This window comes from Lutra lutra, chromosome 4, assembly GCF_902655055.1.
Source record: "Lutra lutra chromosome 4, mLutLut1.2, whole genome shotgun sequence".
In the NCBI taxonomy this organism is placed as follows: Eukaryota; Metazoa; Chordata; class Mammalia; order Carnivora; family Mustelidae; genus Lutra; species Lutra lutra.
This window is the reverse complement of record NC_062281.1, coordinates 154,113,766-154,133,347: the sequence shown is the minus strand read 5'-3', so window position 1 is coordinate 154,133,347 and position 19,582 is coordinate 154,113,766. Positions and strand designations below refer to the sequence as shown.

At 42.8% G+C, this 19,582-nt stretch overlaps 2 protein-coding genes across 5 annotated transcripts in view; one reads left to right on the top strand and one right to left on the bottom strand.

Moving 5' to 3' along the window:
• Positions 1-5,387, bottom strand: part of YIPF1 (Yip1 domain family member 1) — a 41,782-nt gene extending 36,395 nt beyond the window's left edge. Inside the window, exons 1-3 of one of the 2 annotated variants that reach the window (XM_047726579.1) lie at positions 5,267-5,377; positions 4,910-4,981; positions 4,457-4,536 (exon numbers count right to left, since the gene is read on the bottom strand). In XM_047726579.1, coding sequence (XP_047582535.1) covers positions 4,457-4,487 — 31 coding nt within the window. In that variant the 5' untranslated portion in view covers positions 4,488-4,536; positions 4,910-4,981; positions 5,267-5,377. Of the gene's footprint in view, positions 1-4,456; positions 4,537-4,909; positions 4,982-5,266 lie in introns of both variants that reach the window. The other variant, XM_047726580.1, reaches the window with a different exon arrangement.
• A 42-nt stretch (positions 5,388-5,429) lies between these two features.
• On the top strand, positions 5,430-10,278 carry LOC125098128 (uncharacterized). Of its 3 annotated transcripts, none has more exons than XR_007126728.1 (4): positions 5,430-5,540; positions 6,992-7,246; positions 8,714-8,795; positions 10,101-10,278. XR_007126728.1 is itself a non-coding variant. In XM_047726581.1 (2 exons), exon 1 carries the CDS (start codon positions 5,745-5,747, stop codon positions 6,402-6,404), a length of 660 nt encoding a protein of 219 aa, XP_047582537.1. In that variant the 5' UTR covers positions 5,430-5,744; the 3' UTR covers positions 6,405-6,419; positions 6,992-7,506. The 3 variants fall into 3 exon arrangements, 1 of the variants encoding a protein (XP_047582537.1); XR_007126727.1 differs by having other exon boundaries at positions 8,657-8,795; XM_047726581.1 differs by lacking the exons at positions 8,714-8,795; positions 10,101-10,278 and having other exon boundaries at positions 5,430-6,419; positions 6,992-7,506.
• Positions 10,279-19,582: the final 9,304 nt, after the last annotated feature.

The following is a 19,582-nucleotide window of genomic DNA, read 5'->3' as shown; positions in this document are numbered from 1 at the left end:
TCTCTCTCTGCCTGCCTCTCTGCCTGCTTGTGATCTCTCTCTGTCAAATAAATAAATAAAATCTTAAAAAAAAAATGTTAATGGAAGTTAATTTTTCCGAGAATTCCTATGTAATTACCATGGGAAACATAGGGTCAAAAGTGAAAGTAGAAACCACAGAATAAATATCACTAACCAGTCCTGCTCCATAAAGGCAAACACTAATAATTTTTGGTATGTTTCCTTCTCTCTACACAGTGAATCCGTAGAGTCATGCCAGTGATGAACAAATATTTACTGCACGTCTCCAGTGTGCCAAGTACTGATCTAGAATGTGACACTATATAAACTATTTTGTATCCTGCTCTGTCGTCTAGACATTATAGAAAAAATGATTTTTTCTTTTTATGTCAGTCTTTACAACAATCCTGTTCAAAACTATAAAATCTTCCATCAGCTGGGAGGTGGAAAGAGTAGGAAAGACTGTTAAGTTGGACATTTGGGGTGTTTCCAACTTTTCATTACAAAAATAACACCGTAAGAAGTATCTGCAGAGAAAAAGCCCCTGAGTTATTACCTATGAACACTGATCACTGCAATCACCAGGGCAAGGGGTACAAACCATTCATAAGGCTCTTAAGCCACGGTGATAAATTGCTTTCCAAAAGAACCTCAACTATTGACAACCACCAGCAATGATGGAGACTTCCTGTCTCTGGGTATTCTAACAAACTTTATTTAGCTGCTCTTGAATAAAACTCAAGGCAGCTCTGAATCTTGGAAGGATTAAGGAAGAGTACCGGCAGGGCACTATTATAAAACTACAAAGCATGGGGGCGCCTGGGCGGCTCAGTTGGTTGTGCCTTTGTGCCTCCGGCTGAGGTCACAATACTGGGGTACTGGGATAGAACCCCAGTTGGGATCCCTGCTCAGCTGGGAGTCTGTTCTCCCTCTCCCTCATTCCCCTGCTCGTGTGCTCATTCGTGCTCTCTCTCAGATAATTCAATAAAATCTTTTTAAAAAATTAAAAAATAAAACTGCTAGCATAGCACGAATCCTACAACCAGCAATTTTGTCAAGCGCTTCAACAGTCTGATGCTAAAGTTTTTAAAAATTACTTAAAGGTACTGTTCTTCCAGAGAGCAACGCCCTAAGGACTGGATCTCTCTGTGCCTACTTTATGATCAGAAATTCTAGTTGATTTACAAGGAAGCAGTTTTGTGTGCCATTCACGCTGGTCTTTTTAACACTGCTTTAAGCTTACTGCAGTATATGTATTGGGATTTTTCTGTAAAATGGGTGTAATTTTCTCTGAATACAGGTATGTGACAACAAGAGAAGTTGCTTGCATGCCAGTTCAAATTGTTCTATATAAAAATGCTGTTAAAAGATACAGCTAGGTTATCCTAGTACCTTTTTTTTTTTTTTTTACTTGAAATGTTAAATCCTTTATAAAGACCATAGCAGGAAAATGGTATACTTTTTTTTCAATTGCTAAATATAAAATGTTTGAAAATTTTAATTTTCTTTTATGTGTGCTGTCTCAAAATATGGGGGGCATATAACAAATCAAAACTAATTTTTTGTAGACAGCCATTACATTTTTTAAACTGTTTCAATGCCAATGTGTGTTCTACAGAAGAGAATGGTTCTAGGATAACTAGATGGGAATGGGGCTCTAGGATAACTAAGCCCACTCTTACTGTCTTTCAGCTATGTAAACAGTTTTAGGGCGAGAACCAGAACGACTAAAATGAATTAGGTGGCTGGTGTGTAACAATTAGTCAAGCCTCAGTCTGCAATGTTAGAGCAGCACGGTGCTCTGGAGTGAGAGGGTCCTTTGTTTAAGTTAAGACTAACACTCCATGACCTTGGGCAAATGCCTCTATATCTCTGAGTCTCTGTTTCTAAAATGTAGATAACACCTATCTTACAGAGAGATTTTGGGGATGATATGAGATAATAATAAATATTGTCATAGCTATCATTTGTTGACTGGACAGGACACTAACATTTAAAAAGATGGTCACAACTGAGGGAGTCAGACAGAGGAAGAGACATTTAAGTCTCATATTTAAAAAGCGGTAGTTCAGTGGGCAGAAGGGCATGCCAGAAGGAGGAAGAGAGCGTCACTTGAGAGGGAGAAAGGACAAAGATGTTCAAAGGAGGATGATGGGGTGCCTGGGTGGCTCAGTCATTAAGCGTCTCCCTTCAGCTCAGGTCATGATCCCAGGGTCCTGGGTCAAGCCCCACATCGAGCCCCGAATCAGGCTCCTTGCTCAGCGGGAAGCCTGCTTCTCCCTCTCCCACTCCCCCTGCCTGTTTTCCCTTCTCTCACTCTCTCTCTGTCAAATAAATAAATAAAATCTTTTTAAAAAAATAAAAAGGAGGATGATAATTCCTCTATTTGAGGGGATTAAGAAAGGCTTCTCAGAGGAGATGCCACACGAGGACAGCCAGAGGTGGGGTAGGGATGGCATCGCGCACAAAAGGCATGTGAGGAGCAAGAACCAGAAGATGGAGAATGTGTGCCCTGTTTGAGAAACAGCAGGTAGCATGGTTTGACTGGAAGGTAGCGTGTGTACCTCTCACTGTCCACACGTAATGCTACATATGAGTTATTCATGTCCATCCCAGCTCCTCGAGGGCAAGCCCGGTGTGTTCTTTATTTCCATCACCAACATTCTCTGCTTCTACATGCTGGCATATCCTGGCATATGCTCTGTGTGGTCTCCGTTCCTTTTCTGACACAGTGTCTCCCACCTGAAGGGTCCTGATCTCCACTTTCTCACCTGAACTACCATCTGCCTCAGGAAAGCCTTTCACGACCTCCACAGCATCCTGCGTTCTCTTCTAAAGAGCAAAATCCTAAACACCATTTATCCTAACCTCTGTGATTTGGCTCCGGCCTCATCTCTAACCTCCCCTTGTGCTAGTGTCCCCGGCTGTCTGTGCTCTGGCAGATTGGCCTTCCTTCAATTACTTGGGAAAAAGTCAAACAAACTTCCTCCCTCCTCAGGGGCTTTGCATATGCTGTTCTCTACGCTGAATTTTCTCCCACTGTTCTCAGAAAGGATGACCAAGGAGGGCCTCTCAAATGAACTGAGATTGGAACAGAGTGAGGGAGCAAGCCCCATGGCTATCTGGAAGAATTCCCAAACAGAAAAACGGCACAAAAGAAAGAGTGTATTTGGTGTCTAGGAGGGACAGTGACAGGCCCATGTGGGAAGGGCAGAGAGAGAAAGGGCAAGAGTAGCAGGAGAGGAGATCAGAGGACGTGGAGGGTTGGAGAACTTCGGGCCTCCTAACACAGAAAACGCTCTGGCTTCCATACCTAGTGAGATGGGAGCCACTGGAAGGTTCTGAAGGAATGACATGATCTGACTTAGTTTCAAAGGACTACTGACTGCAAAATACAGACTGCAAGGAGGCAAGGGAGGAAAACAGGAAGACCAGTAGGAAGGTAAGGGCTATAATCCACATAAGAGGGGATGGTGACCTTGAGCATGAGAGGCAGAGGGGATGAGAAGTGGTTAGATGCTGGTTGTATGTTGAAGATGGAGGTGTATTTCTCTTTAAACATTCCATCTCTTCCTCAGATAACACTGGCTGTGAAGCCAGGCTGCCTGGGTTCAAGCCCTGCTTCACCACCTGCTAATTACGTGACCATTAGGCAGATTACTTAATTTTTCTGTGCCTCAGTTTCCTTGCTGGTAAACAGGGAGAATAGAATAACTATTTCCTAAAGTTAACATAAAGATCAGATGAGCTAATATTTGTAAAGCAAAACAGCACCTAATATACAGTAAGTGCTGTGCAACTGTTTGCAAGACAAATAAGCATTTGTCCATCCCTAGTCTAGGTCGGGCTCCAGGTTATAAGTGATGAACTGCTCCATCAGCATTTTCATAGCTTGTGGATACATATTTAAGTGATCATTTACCAAATTAACAGCTCCCCCACTAGATTGAGAGCTACGTAGGGGAGTGAACTGTCTTGCTCACTCTTCTATCCCTGATAACTAGAATGACTGCCTGGTTCCTAATCACACTCATGAGATATTTACCATTTCAATGAAGGAATGACCTGATCACCTTTCACCATGATTACCTTTTTACACTTTTATCTACTCCAGGAGGGTAAAAAACTTCTCTTTTATCTTTATATCTCCTGTATCTAGTAAGTTCGAAGCACAAAGTGGGGGCTCAGTAAATGTCTCTTGAACTAAAGCAGTAACTCTATAAATGTTTTTTGTAATCACTGTGTTCAATTAATGATGTTACCAATTTAAAGGGCTATTTGGCAAAAAAAGAACAGCGGGTGTAGATAAACAAAAAGACCTGGATATGGCCGACGTTGTTTTACCAAGATGTTTGAAATAATCTTCTTAAGTATAAATGCCAGTCTATCAATGAACACCCATCCCTGTGACTGTGGGAATAACTGATCATAAAAGGCGGGCATCCAGCTGATGTACCTTCAAACTGCAAGTCATCTACAGCTGCCATTCAGCCAGTGGGTCTTCTCCCAATTAGTAAGAAGAAAATGTGCAGAGGTCTAAAAAGGAAAAATAAATAAACTTCATAGGATACCAGAATAAAATAGATGCAAACAATTCTTATTTCACTGTTAGAAATGGTACTGATTTCCCCCGCCTCCTTTTTTTAGTGGGTGTGATACATCCTGTATAAAGACAACCATTTAGCATCAGATATTATGAAACTGTCATAAATAAACTAACCCCGGGGGGTCCAAAGGTTCCATCCAATATCACTCACTCCATGAGTGTTGAAGAACCAGGTACAGATTGGAGATGTAAGGGTGAGGAAGGGGAGGCTACAGTCCGAGAGATGGTCATGAGGGCAGTGAAGAGCAAAGGCAGTTCAGCCTAGCCAGTGGTTAAGGGCACAGGCTCTGGGGTCAAACAGACCTGGGTTTGATTCCCGATTCTGCTTCTCCTCGCTGTGTGACTGTGGGCTCCTCGGGGCCTCAGTTTTCTCATCTGTAAAATGGGTTCGTAATGGTACCTACTCACAACGTGTCGGAGGCCATTAAATGAGACAGCGAGTGTAAGGCGCTTAGTGCACAGCCGAGCAATTAGTAGGTGCTGGAGTGAGGGCCACCCTGCAGCCTGGGACACAATGAACCCCAAGCAGGTCTGGGAAAGAGCTGCCCAAGAAGCAGAGGCAGTGTTTTAGGGGGAGGAGCTGGGCCGCAGCTCGCCAGGCGCGCAGGAGATCGCGGGCCCCCTCTGTCCCGGGCGGGCCGGCAGACCCTGCCGCCTCACCTCGGGGGGCCTCGGGGTCCAGCGGGTCCCAGGAAGGCTCCGGACTCAGTTGCTCGGCTTACGTTCGTACCCTTTCGAGTTGCCGGAAGCCGGAGATCCGGGGGGCGGGACTTCTCCGCCTCCTCCGGGCAGAGCCCCGCCTCCTTAAAGAGACCGCAGCACCAGGACACGTTGTGGATCCGGACTCCAGAGCCGGCACTCCTCCCTTCCTTCCCCACCCCCCGCGCTCCGTCGAGGCCGAGGTTCGGGTTCTTAAAGAGACAGACACCGCCACGTCCCGTGGGGAAACTGTGGGGGAGGGGAGGGGGGTGGGCGGCACAAGAGAATTCTCAAGCGTGTGGGGTCTTCTTCCTGTTTATCTATACCCTTTTCTTTATTGAAATATAAAATAGTATAACGAAGGACGGTTGTCAAGAGGCAAAAAGTCATCAATATTCCTCGCATTCTTTTTTGGCCACAAAAATTTAATTAACCGGTGATGGAGCGGATTAGTCAAATCGCTTCTGAGTTGCGAATGAGTGATCGAGGGCGGGTGATGTCTGTTCACGTGGACACCCCCAGTAAGTGTGGCACTCCCGCGCCCCCCTCCTTCTGCCCCGGGTGGGGCGGGGGCGGGGAAGCGGTAGGCTATGGCCTCCCGCACCCCCTTGTCCCCCAAAGCGCTCACCGCCACCCCCAGCCCGGCAGGGACCCAGTAAACCACGGCGGAGGTGCACTGGCGGACCTGCTGAGAAACGTTTTGCCCTGCCTTCTGTCTTGGCCTGGTTACGCCTACACTGCCTCCCCCTTTGGGGACCATTTTCTCCTCACTGAGAAAGCCCGCCTTGGCCTAGGACCTCGCCAGAACTTCTGCGCTCCCCTGTCTTCTGGGCTTGCTTCCAGCACCGCGACTGCTATTGTCTGCCCATCTTTACCAGCTTGGGAGCGATCGGATTGCAAGGACCAGGAACGTCTCTTGTCTCTGGGTGCCCCAAGCCCAGCACGCAGTACTTGTTCACTGAAGGTTAACTGTAGAGTGGACAGGTTCTGGCTGGCTGAGTCCCAGAATCCTAATTCCCGGCTCACACGAAGTGGAAACTGTGGCTCTGGCCTCACCACACCCGACCCTTGTGATCAACTGAGAAGACTTTACATCTGACTAATCAATATATATGTATGTATTCTTATGCATACACACAAACAGTGTATTTGCTGAACTGACATCATGATCAGGCTTCATGCGTGCAGGATCTCTTAATTCTCAGAACAATCTTGCAGGCTTGAGGTGACTCTCCTCATTTTATAAAGAGAAAGTCGAGGCTTAGAGTATGTGCAGGGTTCTTTGGTTGAATAGGTACCAAGAATGAACCCCAATGTACAAGTTCAGGTGCCCAAATATGTCAAATGCCTCTTATGCCCCATTTCAGGTCCTCTTGGCCTCACCTGCTGCAGATTTCACCATTGTGGATGTTACTCGGGCACCAGGAGTTAGAACCCAAGTGAGCTTCTCCTCAAGTCCATGCCTCAGGCTTCTCACTTGTGTCGTGGCTTGTGTCTTGGTGGTCATGGGTCTGCTGCAATTGGTCAACACGGGGGACAGGAGAAACCCAGGATTGCAGGGGTGGGCAGCAGACGATGCGTCATGGGACACCTCTTTAAGTAACCGAGTGAACAACTGATGCTTCTCTCTTTTTTCCCTTCAGAAAGACCCTCCTCAGATAGTTCATAAAGCTTTCTCTCTTGCAGGATCAAGCAACAAAGGCCTTAGGAAGTGACCAATTTGATAATGCATCCTTGCCATGGCTGTCCTTCCTTCCCTGCTTTATAATCCCCATCCCTCACTCTTGGCTCTTGGACTCACACTTGCCAATAAAGTCCTCGTATGAGGAACCTACATTAAGGCGTGCTGGTACCAAGAACGGCCCCCAGGAATTAGCCCTCAGGTTGGAATTTCCGGACTGGCCTGCTCAGCGGTGAGATGGCCAAAACCCCATTGCTGGGGTAAGTGTGTGTGTGTTGTGGGGGTCAGGTGAGAAAACCACCAAGGCTATGTAGTTCTTCTCTTGGAAACAGAAATAAAAGTTATATGGATATATTAGTCATAGTGATATACAAGCTTTGGCTCAAAATGAGATAAGATTCAAAGATGACTGGTTTAACTAAATTCTCAACTGCAGGCTGTTTTGCTCCGAGGGGGTATTTGGCAATATCTGAAGTCATTTTTGATTGTTGCAACTGGTGGTGTGCTACTGGGGTGCTCCTGGCCACCACAATTCTCAACATCCTACGGGCCACAGGGTAGGCCCTCACAACAAAGAATTATCTTATCCAAAATGTCAGTGGTGTCAAGGTGGAAGACCTGAGCTCAAATGTTCAGATGTTCTTATCTTGTCTGCACAAGTAGTTAAGCCCAAGTAGATGAGCTCAGCGGGTGATGCTAATTCCACCTCTATTGCTCCGAGGGGAAGTGAACCACCGAGTAAGGGAACCCACTCTCGCTGTCCCTCGCTGTCCCTGTTAGAAGGAGAGAAGAATGAGAGGGGAGAGGGAGCTGAGGAGCAAGTCTTGCACTGATGGACAGGGAAATGGGGTGGACGGGCCACTCTGGTTAGGCATGCATATGACCCTGGCCGAGTCCACCAGCTTTCTACTGGTGATCACACAGCTGAGCCATGCTCCAAAAAGCATCCCTAACACCCTATGAGTGACACCCATCCCAAGGAGCGCTGTGGGAGCATCTCACCCTGACTCTTGGGGTGACAAATGAGGGATGAGCAGTTGGTACCACTTTAATTTTTTTTCTTTTGGATTTTCTAACAAACAGTATTTTGTCCTTTTTAAAGTGTGCCTCTGATAATCTCTTCCCAATTCCACAGGCGCAGTGACACCACCTTCGTAGTGGAAAGTCAGCAATGGTGGAACTAGTTACATTACAGAAATCAGCCAATGCTACATGTCAGGGGTTGATTTGTTGTTATGTTAATTGTCTAGACCAGGGCTGGCAGTCTTTTTCTAGAAAGTCCAGAAGAGTTAATATTTTCAGCTTTGTGGACTGCATAGTCTGTTGCAACCAGTCAACCCTCCTGTTGTAGCACAAAAGAAGACATAGGCTAAAGTATAAATGAATGAGCAGGCTGTATTCCAATAAAGCTTTATTGACAAAAATAGGCTAGAGGGCCAGATTTGGCCATGGCCCACAATTTGCCAACCCTGTTCTAGATTTACGAAAGTGACCGAGAAAATGTTGAAGTTAAGGTTAAATCTAAAAGTATGTGTTGTGCCTATAGTAGTAATATTCTGAATAACACAAAAAATCGAGGGATTATTCAAAAACAAGTTCCTCACGTCTTGAACAAATAAGTCCAATTTTGACATATATATTCATTTTCTCGCTTTTATCTTCCTCCTTAGCTTAAAGGAAAATACTACCAACATTCATGTCCAAATGATCCTGTTCGTCATTTGCAGATACTGGTGGGCTGCAGAAAAGTGTTTGTCAAAAATCAATGAATGCATCCTGTGAGAATCAACTGGCTATATGGAATTTGCAGTAAGGAACATTTTATATAGATTTTTAAAGATTTATTTATTTATTTTAGGGAGGTGGGGGAGGGGCGGGGGAGTGTCAAGAAGATCCATGCTGAGCATGGAACCCCACTTAGGGCTCGATCCCATGACCCTGACATCCCAGCCTGAGCTGAAACCAGGAGTCTGACGCTCAACCAACTGCACCATCCAGGTGCCCCGGGAATATTTTATATTTTATTATAATTTGTATATCAGTAAAATTTATAACAAACTTACATACAGACATAAGCTTACTTTTTTTTTCCCTAAGAGAACCAGTGGTTAAACCTCTAGATTCAGGCCCAGGTTTCTCCGTGAAGCTCACAGGCCTTCTCCTTCCCCGGCTGTAGGGCCTGAATCTAGTTGATTCTCACAGGATGCGTTCATTGATTTTTTGGTCAGCCTCTTATTACCCCAAACTTGGATCACTACCCCAGGCAATTATACTGTTAAAGAGTTCCCACTGATTGTTTCAACAAATGCCCTATTTTCATAGAGTAAGCTCTGAGTCAGGTCCAATAAAGCCAAGATTTCAGAATGGAGCTTTCTAAGGAAGACGTTAGATAAGTCAAATAAGGTCAGTTCTCTGGGGATGGGACTTTTCTGAAGAGCTCCCAATCCATTCTGCCACCTCCCGCGTCAACCTGATTGTTACTTTTCACAGCAATCATGGTTGTGAAGCTGTTGTTTTTCAAAGGGACCTGGGAGAGGGGAATGGGACTAGAACAAGTTAAAATATCATAAAGCTCACTGTGATAAGATTCAGCTGTTTTTCTTCAATAGACACTTTGCAGATTATTGCAAGCTTTTCTTTAGTTAATTTAAAGAATTCGGAAAACAGTTGATTTTGACCATTTTTGCCAGTGTTCTTATCGCCTTTATGAAGGAGTGGATTTTCCAAGATCCTTATGCATCCATTCCAGAAGTGCTTCTAGCTCATTTACATTAAATGCAATTATTTTCTATATTTAGATATGTCAGTCATCTTTCTTCACATTAATTACTTCTTTATATCTGCTTTCCTATTTCCCATTAGTTAGATTAATTTTTTTTCTTGCTAATTCGAAATTATGTATCTCTTTTATTTTGGTTGTTGCTTCTAACTCATTTTTTTTTTCGTATCAGCTTATTAAGCTTCTTATCATACATATACTGAACAAGGAAATACTTTAGCACATGCTCTAGGATTTTAATTCTGTATTGTTATTATATAATAACATTGTTTCTTCTGATACTTGCTTATTTAGATGATGATAAACTTCACAAACATACTTCTTATTTTCCTTAGTTCATGGCATTTTCCTGGATTCACTTCTCTTCTTGCTGGAGAACATCCTACAATAATATTTTGAAGATGGGTCTCTGTGTGGTAAACTTTCTGATTCCTCTACATGCCTTGTAATATCTCAGATTTATTTTACCTCCGTGTTTCAATATTAATTTAACAGAACATGAAATTCAGTCACTTTCCTTCAAGGAAGCTCTTTTCCTTCAACACTTGAAAAATATTATTCCATTTTCTTCTTGCCTCCAATGGTTCTTACCATTATTTTACTTTTTTGTAGGTATCTGCTGTTTTTCTGGGTGGGGCCTGTATATTGTATTGTATTACATTGCATTTGGATTGTATTTTTTAGAGAAGTTTTAGGTTCCCAACAGAATTGAAAGGAAGACACAGAGATTTCTCCATATCCACTTGCCCCTACATGTGCACAGCTTCCTCCTTAAACATCCCCCATCAGAGTGGTTCATTTTTACAGCTGATGAACCTACACTGACACATGATAATCATCTGAAGTCCATGGTTTACATGAGGGTTCACTCTTAACGTTGTATAGTCGTTGGATTTGGACAAATGTGTAATGGCATGTATCCACCATTGTAATACCATCCAGAGTACTTTCGATGCCCCCAGATCCTCTATTGTTCCTCCTATTGACCCTACCCTCCCCCACCCCCAAACTCCTGGAAACCCCTGATGTTTGTCACTATCTCCGTAATTTTGCCTTTTCCAGAATGCACTATGGTTCAAATCATACAATACATATAGCCTTCTCAGATTGGCTTCTTTCACTTAATAATATGCATTTAAGTTTCCTCCATTTCTTTTCATGGCTCATTTCTTTCTAGCACTGAATAATATTCCATTGTCCGGATGTATCACAATCTATTTATCCATTCATCTACTGAAAGACCTCTTGGTCACTTCCAAGTTTTGGCAGTTATGAATAAAACTGCTATCAACATCGGGTGCAGGTTTTTATGTGGAGTTAGGTTTTCAGCTCCTAGATAAATATCAAGGAGTGGGATTGCTGGATTGCATGGTAAGGATATGGTTAGTTGTTTAAGGAACTGCTGCACTGTCTTCAAAAGTGGCTGTACCATATTGTATCCTCACCAGCAAAGGATGAGAGTTTCTTTTTTTTTTTAATAATTTTTTTTCTTTTTAAAGATTTTATTTATTTATTTGACAGAGATCACCAGTAGGCAGAGAGGCAGGCAGAGAGAGAGGTGGAAGCAGGCTCCCCTCGGAGCAGAGAGCCCGACGCAGGGCTCAATCCCAGGACCCTGGGATCATGACCTGAGCAGAAGGCAGAGGCTTTAACCCACTGAGCCACCCAGGCGCCCCAGGATGAGAGTTTCTGTTGCTCTCCATCCCCACCAGTATTAGGTGGTGTCAGTGTTCTGGATGTTGGCCATTCTAATTGGCATATAGTGGTATCTCAAGGTTATTGTTGTTGCTTTAAAGAGTTATTTATTTATTTCAGAGGAAGAGAGCATGAGCAGGAGGGGGAGAGGGAGAGGGAGAGAGAATATAAAGCAAGACTGCACTGAGCGGAGAGCCTGACACGGAGACTCCATCCCATGACCACGAGATTATGACGTGATCCAAAACCAAGAGTTGGATGCTTAACCAACTAGGCCACCCAGGTGCCCCATGAATCACCATTTTATACACTTATTTGTCATCTCTATGTCTTCTTTGATGAGCTATCTGGGAAGGTTTTTGCCCATATCTTAATTGGGTCGTTTGTTTTCTTACTGTTCAGTTTGTTTTTTTTTTTTAAGATTTTATTTATTTGACAGACAGAGATCACAAGTAGGCAGAGAGGCAGGCTCCCTGCCCAGCAGAGAGCCTGATATGGGGCTTGATCCCAGGACCCTGAGATCATGACCTGAGCCGAAGGCAGAGGCTTAACCCACTGAGCCACCCAGGCGCCCCTGAATTTGTACACTTTTAAAAAGTGAACGGTATGTCGATAAAGCTGTTAAAATTTTGGTGTTGTAGCTAAAAAATCATCACCAAACCCGAAGTCATCTATGTTTTCTGCTGTGTTATAGTCTAGAAGTTTTATAGTTTTGTGTTTTACATTAGGTCCATGATCTACTCTGAATTAATTTCTGTGAAAGGTATAAGATCAGTGTCTTCGTTTCCCCCTCACGTGAATGTCCAGTTGTTCCATCACCATTGTTGACAAGACTATCTTCTCTCCTTTGTGTTGCCTTTGTTCCTGTATCAAAGGTCACTTGACTATATTTATATGGTTCTGCTTCTGGGTTCTCTATTCTGTTCCACTGATACTTGTCTATTCTTTTGCCAGTACCACACTGTTGACTATTATAGCTTGATAGTAAGTCTTGAGTTTGGGTAGTATCGGCCTTCTGACTTTGTTCTTCTTCTTCAACATGATGTGACATCTGCTTTTTCTCTCTGGAAACTTACAGAAATTTCTCTTTGTGACTGAGGTTCTTAAATTTCACTATACTATGACTAGGTATTTTTTTTTAACCTTCCTTTCAATCTGAGGTCTTACATACTTCTAATTATAGTGGTTTTTAGTCAGAATTTCACCCTGACCTCTACTTGTTTCCCCTCTGGGTCTGTGAATCAGGACAGGCTCAGTTATGCCGCAATAACTGATGACACTGCCCCCATTGTGTGCTTTGATGCAGGTTGTTCAATTGAATGTCTTCCTTTATTGTAGCTGCACTCTTAAGACACTATCTTATTTTTCTGAATGAACTTTTACTCCCCTAAGGGTTTTGGTCCCTGTCCTGGTGACAAATACCTGAGAGAAAAGTCTAAAAAACTGTGTTCTATGGGATGAATTGGAAAGGAAAGGTGTGGAGAGCTACCAAAGAATGGAGAGAGCTGCTGCGTTTTACTCTCTGTCACTGTCCTGGCACAGCTTATTGTCAAAACACTGCTCTCGTTAGCTATACACACCTAGTCCTTGGAGGGATGGAGACAGATGGCAGAAGTGGGAGCACTTAGGGCTGGCCAGCCTGCCAGAACTCAGTTAACCATGCCCCATTCTAGTCAGGTTCAGGCAGTAGTGATGGGCTGGCTACCACTTGTGTGTGTGTGTGTATCTGTGTGCGCACGTGCATGTGTGACAAGAGGGAGTGAAATGGTCTACAAGTGAAATGTAAGGGACAGCAAAGGACACACAGAAAGAGGGTAGTCCACCCTCTCTCCAGTCCCCAGCGCCCAATCTTCTTCTCAGCTCAGCTGTTGTCCGCTCTGTCCCACACCCTCACCAAGACGGGCTCACCCTCTGTTGCCCAGGAAGTTACCACAGCGTCCACATGAATCTGATAGTGGGATCAACCACTTTGGCCTCTGGGGTGTTTTTGGAGTCTCCATCCTCTTAGGAATTATAATATTTTCATCTACATCAATCAGTTTTGAGGAGATGGTGTGCAAGGCTTTGTTCCTATTCTTGTTTTTCCATTTAGACAATATTACTTTAGATTTACCTGCATATTTATCAGTTTCATTGTCACTATTCCTACTGGCATTTTAGACATTCCCCCCTGGGAGCATTTTCCTTCTTTCTGGAAACTTTAGAAGTTATTTTAATGAAGTCTGTGATTGTAAACTCAGTTTTTATTTATTCAGGAATACTTTTTTTTTTTTTTTAAGATTTTGTTCATTTATTTGACAGGCAGAGATCACAAGCAGGCAGAGAGGCAGGCAGAGAGAGAGGGAAGCAGGTTCCCCGCTGAGCAGAGAGCCCGATGCAGGGCTCGATCCCAGGACCCTGAGATCATGACCTGAGCCGAAGGCAGAGGCTTAACCCACTGAGCCACCCAGGCGCCCCAGGAATACTTTCTTTAATCCCCATTCTTAAAAGACAGTCAGGCTGGGCACACAGTCCTAGATCACAGGTTATTTTTTTTCCTCAGTATTTTGAAGATATGATTCTGATTTCCATTGTTGCTGCAGGACTCCACTCTGGTGGACGCTGTTGGTGCCCACCTAGATCTTCATTACTACCTGGTAACCTCCATTCCCCCCACCTTCTGTGTTGACTGCTAGAGGCTCAGAACTCCCTTTTTCTCTGGAGAATTACCCTCAGCTGAAAGACGCTGTCATGCTGGGAATGCCTCGGAGGTTACACACGCAGCCAATAACTGAGTGATATGGGTATACTAATGGTTGACCCCTCTTTGCCTCAAATTGGTACAACTCTGGTGCTGCTCATGATCCAGAACTTCCTCGTCGAATCAAGGAAACACTAGACCTCACCTGAAACCAGCCTTCTTCTGAAAGAAGCTTCCTTAGCTTCTTCCCTTGTCCTACCCTGTTTTCCTCTTCCTTACAGGTTCTCCTGAGAGCCCTCCCGCTGTAAATTATGTGCCGACTGATCATGTCTCGGGCTCTGCGGCTAGGAAAGCTGACTCATGACTGCTGTCAACGTATTTCTCATCCCTTTGTAGGTGATCGTTTCTTCCCTTGACTTTTTTTTTTTTTTTTTTTTTTTTTTGCTCCCTTGCTTGCTTTTGCCTATTTCCTGTCCCCCCAGGCCTGCTTCTTTTAAGATCTCTTTATTGTTGTTTTGTGTGTGTATATATTTCATAGCTTCACTAAAACTGTGCACTGATTACTTCTTAAAAAATCTTACTCTTGGGGCACCTGCGTGGTGCATTTGGTTAAGCTTCCAGCTGTTGGTTTTGGCTCAGGTCATGATGATCTCAGGGTCTTGGGATCGAGCCCCACACCAGGCCCCATGCTCAGTGTGCATTCTGCTTGTCCCTTTCCCTCCTCCTTTCCTCCACTGCCCCTCTGCTCCTTCCCTTGCTCACTTACAAGCCCACACACTCTCCCTCTCTTAGTTTTTTTTTAAATCTTACTCTGAATTGCTTAATTTCTCTGTCACGTTTAGAAATAACATTTTTTTCATGCTTTTCAAATCCTTTTATTTGTATGGTGTCCTAAGTAATTTCTTTTATATCATTCTAGCTTATTAATTCTTTCTTCAGGGGTTCCTAATCTGCTATGTAAACCACCTCCTGAGTCTTTAACCCAATTATGTATTTATTGTCTAAAAGTTCTGTTGGGTTCTTTAAAACTCATTTTAGATAACCTATGAATGCTTTTTTTTTTTTTTTTTTTTTTTTAAATCCAGTGAGGCAAATACTTGAATAGCTTGCTGGTAGGAGCTGCCCTGGCTCCTGTGAATGAATTAAACCTTTAATACATAGTTACAGTTATTTAAATAGTCTGTATTTGATAACTCCAAAGTCTGGAATTCCTGAGGATTTAAGTGTTGTTTTTATGCTGACTCACTCGTGGCCACTCACGGAGGTAATCTTTGTGAGCTCATATCGGTTTCATCCTAATGTATGGAAATCCTCAAGGTCTAAATATTTTGTCTTTTCTAAAACTTCTATTTGGCTCTTTTTTCAAATGCACACCGTCATTAACACCAGGGTGCAGGAGATACCTTTTCAGAGAGGAGTGACTATTGCTTCTTCCAGAAGCCAGAAGTCCCTGCTGATATGGGACCACTTTCATATCCTTCCAGGAGTCTCTGTCTTAATGCAGGAAACTCCAATCAGCAGCTCTATTCTATAACATATTCAGGACTTCCTTGCACAATCACAGAGCTGATGTTGGTGTTTTCCCTTAGAGCTACTCTAACGTTTGCATTTGCCCAAGACCGTTTTGCCCAGTTCCCTATTTTGGTTTTACCTAATGATAGTATTCACATGTGTTTATACTTATGTGTGGGTGTTTGGAGATTTTCCTTTTTCTCCCTTGCAAGTAGCTCATTAAAATAGTTTTTTCATGGAAAAGCTTGTTGTTTTGTGAGCAAAAAGCTGACATACTGCTAGAAATGAATTTCTCAAATATTTTTTCTGTTATTCAAAATTCCAAGCATGCACTAAAGGACAATACAATGAAATCCCACATACCATCACCCACGTTCACTTACCACAGTTTTGTCATCTACCCTCCTTTCTATGGTTTTGTGAGCCCACTTCCTTTTTTTTTTTTTAAGATTTTATTTATTTATTTATTTGACAAAGAGAGAGAGAGAGAGATCATAAGTAGGTAGAGAGGCAGACAGGGGTGGGGGGTAAGCAGGCTCCCTGCTGAGCAGAGAGCCCAATGCGGGGCTCGATCCCAGGACCCTGAGATCATGACCTGAGCTGAAGGGAGAGGCTTAACCCACTGAGCCACCCAGGTGCCCCAGTGAGCCCACTTCTTAAACTTAAATATATTTATTTTAAAGAGAAACTTCATATTGACTCTATGAAATGGAAAACCATGTTCTTTTGCCATTAATAGAATGAAACTATAAGAAATACAAGGAAAATCAAAGTTATTAAAAATTAAGAAAATGAATAATAAAATATAAAAGCCATAATTAATTGATTTATATATACCTATCTAAAAAGTTTCTCAGTGAGGATAATGGAAGAACACATGATCAATCAGTTATAAACGTATATGAAAGCACATTGTCTCTTCATTTAAGACAAGGATTAGTTTCTGGAATAACTGCATGTCTAAAACTGTTCCATCATCATACTACATAATTACAGAAGCAACAAAATAATTTTAGGGTATTTATAAATTTGAAATTTTTTAGGCAAATAGTCTGATTACCAGAAAATATTGAAAATTACTTAAATTTTTAAAGAAAATTTGAGAATATGGAAAGTTTAAAGAAGAAATAATAAAATGATTTTGTCTTTTGGTTTCAATATTATAGCACCAAGAATCCCAACTTCCCACATAAACCTGCAATTGGAAAGGAAGGGCAAAACATATTTAGTCCCTTTCTAGGTTTCAGTGATAACATATTTATACCTACTTTGCATTATGAGCAATTGGCGGCTTCTGAAGTGATGGTTAATGTCTCACTGAAGGTAACAGAAGTACTGAATGTTTAAAATATTTATGGGCTGCCTGTGTAACATGGGTATCACAGATCCAGCCCAGGATTCACTGATCTGTAAGCAGTCACAGAGAACTGTGCATATCGTGCTACTCAAAGCCATGCTTTCAGCGAAAGAATATAAAACAAAATCAGCAAAGGGACTTGGGGCAAAAGTCCAGAGAAAACAAAGTTGTGACAACACATGTGAAATATTGTCTCCCAAGGACGTGCATCAGAGACTCAGTTCCCAAGGGTTTTACTGGAGACTGGTCCCTTAGCCAGCACCTACCCAAGTTCCAGAGTCTCAGAAGGAACTCAGCTATTCAGCATCAGGTGCTCCCATTGTTTTCATAAACCGTTTGTGCACAGGGAACCACTATTAGCAGTGGTGAGAACCCTTCTAAAATCCCAAGTTCCCAGGCACTAGCAAAGGGCCAACCTTAAAAGCAGGGTTTTTTAGGGATAGTAGTCTCAGTTCTGCTATGTTAACTTTTCTCTGAAGACATAGCTCACTGCTATACTATCTACTTTGGTCTTATCCTAAGTGATAATACCTATGAAATCACAGTGTTGGTGTGGTTTTTATATGTAATATAAATTGAAATAAATATATAAGTATTAAAATTTCAAATGTTAATGTGTGTACCATCTCATACCCATGGTATGGGATACATGTGACTACTTTAAGACAGAACAACAACAAAAAAAAACAGAAAATAACCAGTGTTGGCAAGGATGTGGAAGAATTGAAACCCTTGTACACTGGTGGTGGGAATGTAAAGTGATGAAGCCTCTATGGAAAACGGTTCCTAAAGAAATTAAAAATGCAATTACCACTTCCATTTCTGGGTATATACCCAAAAGGATTGAAATCAGGGTCTTAAAGAGATACTGGTACACACATGTTCATAACATCATTCACGGTAAAAATATGGAAGGAACCCAAGTGACAATCAACAGATGAAGGGATAAACAATATTTGCTAGATACATACATTGGAATATTATCCAGCCTCAAATTAGGAATGAAATTCCTTAATATGTTATAAGATGGATGAACCTTGAGGACATTAAGCTAAGTGAAATAAGTCAGTCACAAAAAAAACCCCCAATACTGTATGATTTTACCTATATGAGGTACTTAGAGTGGTCAGATTCATGGAGGGAGAAAAACAGTGGTGGTTTCCAGGAGCTGAGGGGAGTGGGGAATGGGGAGTTATTGTTTAACGGGTGTAGTTTCAGAACTGCAAGATGGAAAGAGGCATATGGGTAGATGATGGTGATGACTGTACCATAATGTGAATGTTCTTAATGGAAGTGTACACTTAAAAAGAAGTTATCAAGTCCTGAAAAGACATGGGACATATTATTAAGTGAAAGCAGACTGAAAAGGCTCCATGCTAGGTGATTCCAACCATGTGACATTCTGGAAAAGGTGAACTATGGACACACTAAAAGATTAATGGTGCCAGGGGTGTGTGGAGGGGTAGGGATGAATTAGAGGAGCACAGAGGATTTTAAGGCACCAAAACTATTCTTTATGATACCGTAATGGTGGATACATATTATTACAGATTTGTCAAAACCCATAGATCATACGATTCTGAGAGTGAAGTCCAGTGTAATCTGTGGACTTTTGGATACTGAATTGTAACACAGCCTCATCAGTGGTAACGCATGCAACACTCTGCTGGGATATGGATTGTAGGGGGGCCTCTGCGTGTATGGAGATGGGGGTTATTTGGGGACTCCTTGTACTTCCAGCTTAATTTGGCTGTGAATCTAAAACTGCTTGAAAAAATACAGACTATTTAAAACCAACCAACAAAAATACTTTGTATGGCAAAATGCTATGTGCACACGAAGGGCAATTACTGCTTAAAGAGGCAGGTGCTGTACTTTGCCCGCACAGCTCGGCATTTCCAGGGAGATGCTTAGAAACAGAACATCTTTTGGAGCTGTTTTTTTCTTCTCTGAATAAAGTTAGTGTGCTGGAGGCCAAGGGCAACACCTTCGTGACGGGGGCAGCCAGCTTTCCCGTGTTCCTTCCCTCAGCCCTCACACACAGGTATGCAACTGGAAGCTTTGTGAACTAATTCCTGAGAGATGAGTTAACTGCAGAACTGGCCTTCAGCCACTTCCTCTCTCTGCGCTTCAGTTTCCCTACTTGAAGGGAAGGACATTTTAGATGTTTTCTAAAACGCTTTCCAGCTCTGGGCTTCTAGGAGTCTTCTTTTAATTTTTCCAGGGGCCCTTGCTTTCTCTGGCTTCGAGGCCTCTGGACATGTGGTTCCTTCCACTAGGATCATCATCCCCACTTGCCTGGCTAATGGCTTGCTGTTCCGCCTTTCTGGTCTCAGCATCAGTATCACTTTGGGGGAAGTCCTCCTGACCTCTCTACAAAGGACTAAGTGCCCTTCTCCATGCCAGGAGATCCCCACTCATCTTCTGTTTCTGTGCTTAATATACTAAATGATAACTTTCTGTTTACTTGTCTCCTCCCCACTCTAGACCGCCCCCTGCTGACTGTAGACTGTTGTATTTATATCACACACACACACACACACACACACACACACGCACACACACACACACTA

Bases quoted from the DNA above. Each gene is read 5' to 3' on its own strand.
- LOC125098128 (XM_047726581.1), top strand. From the start codon at position 5,745: ATGGAGCGGATTAGTCAAATCGCTTCTGAGTTGCGAATGAGTGATCGA.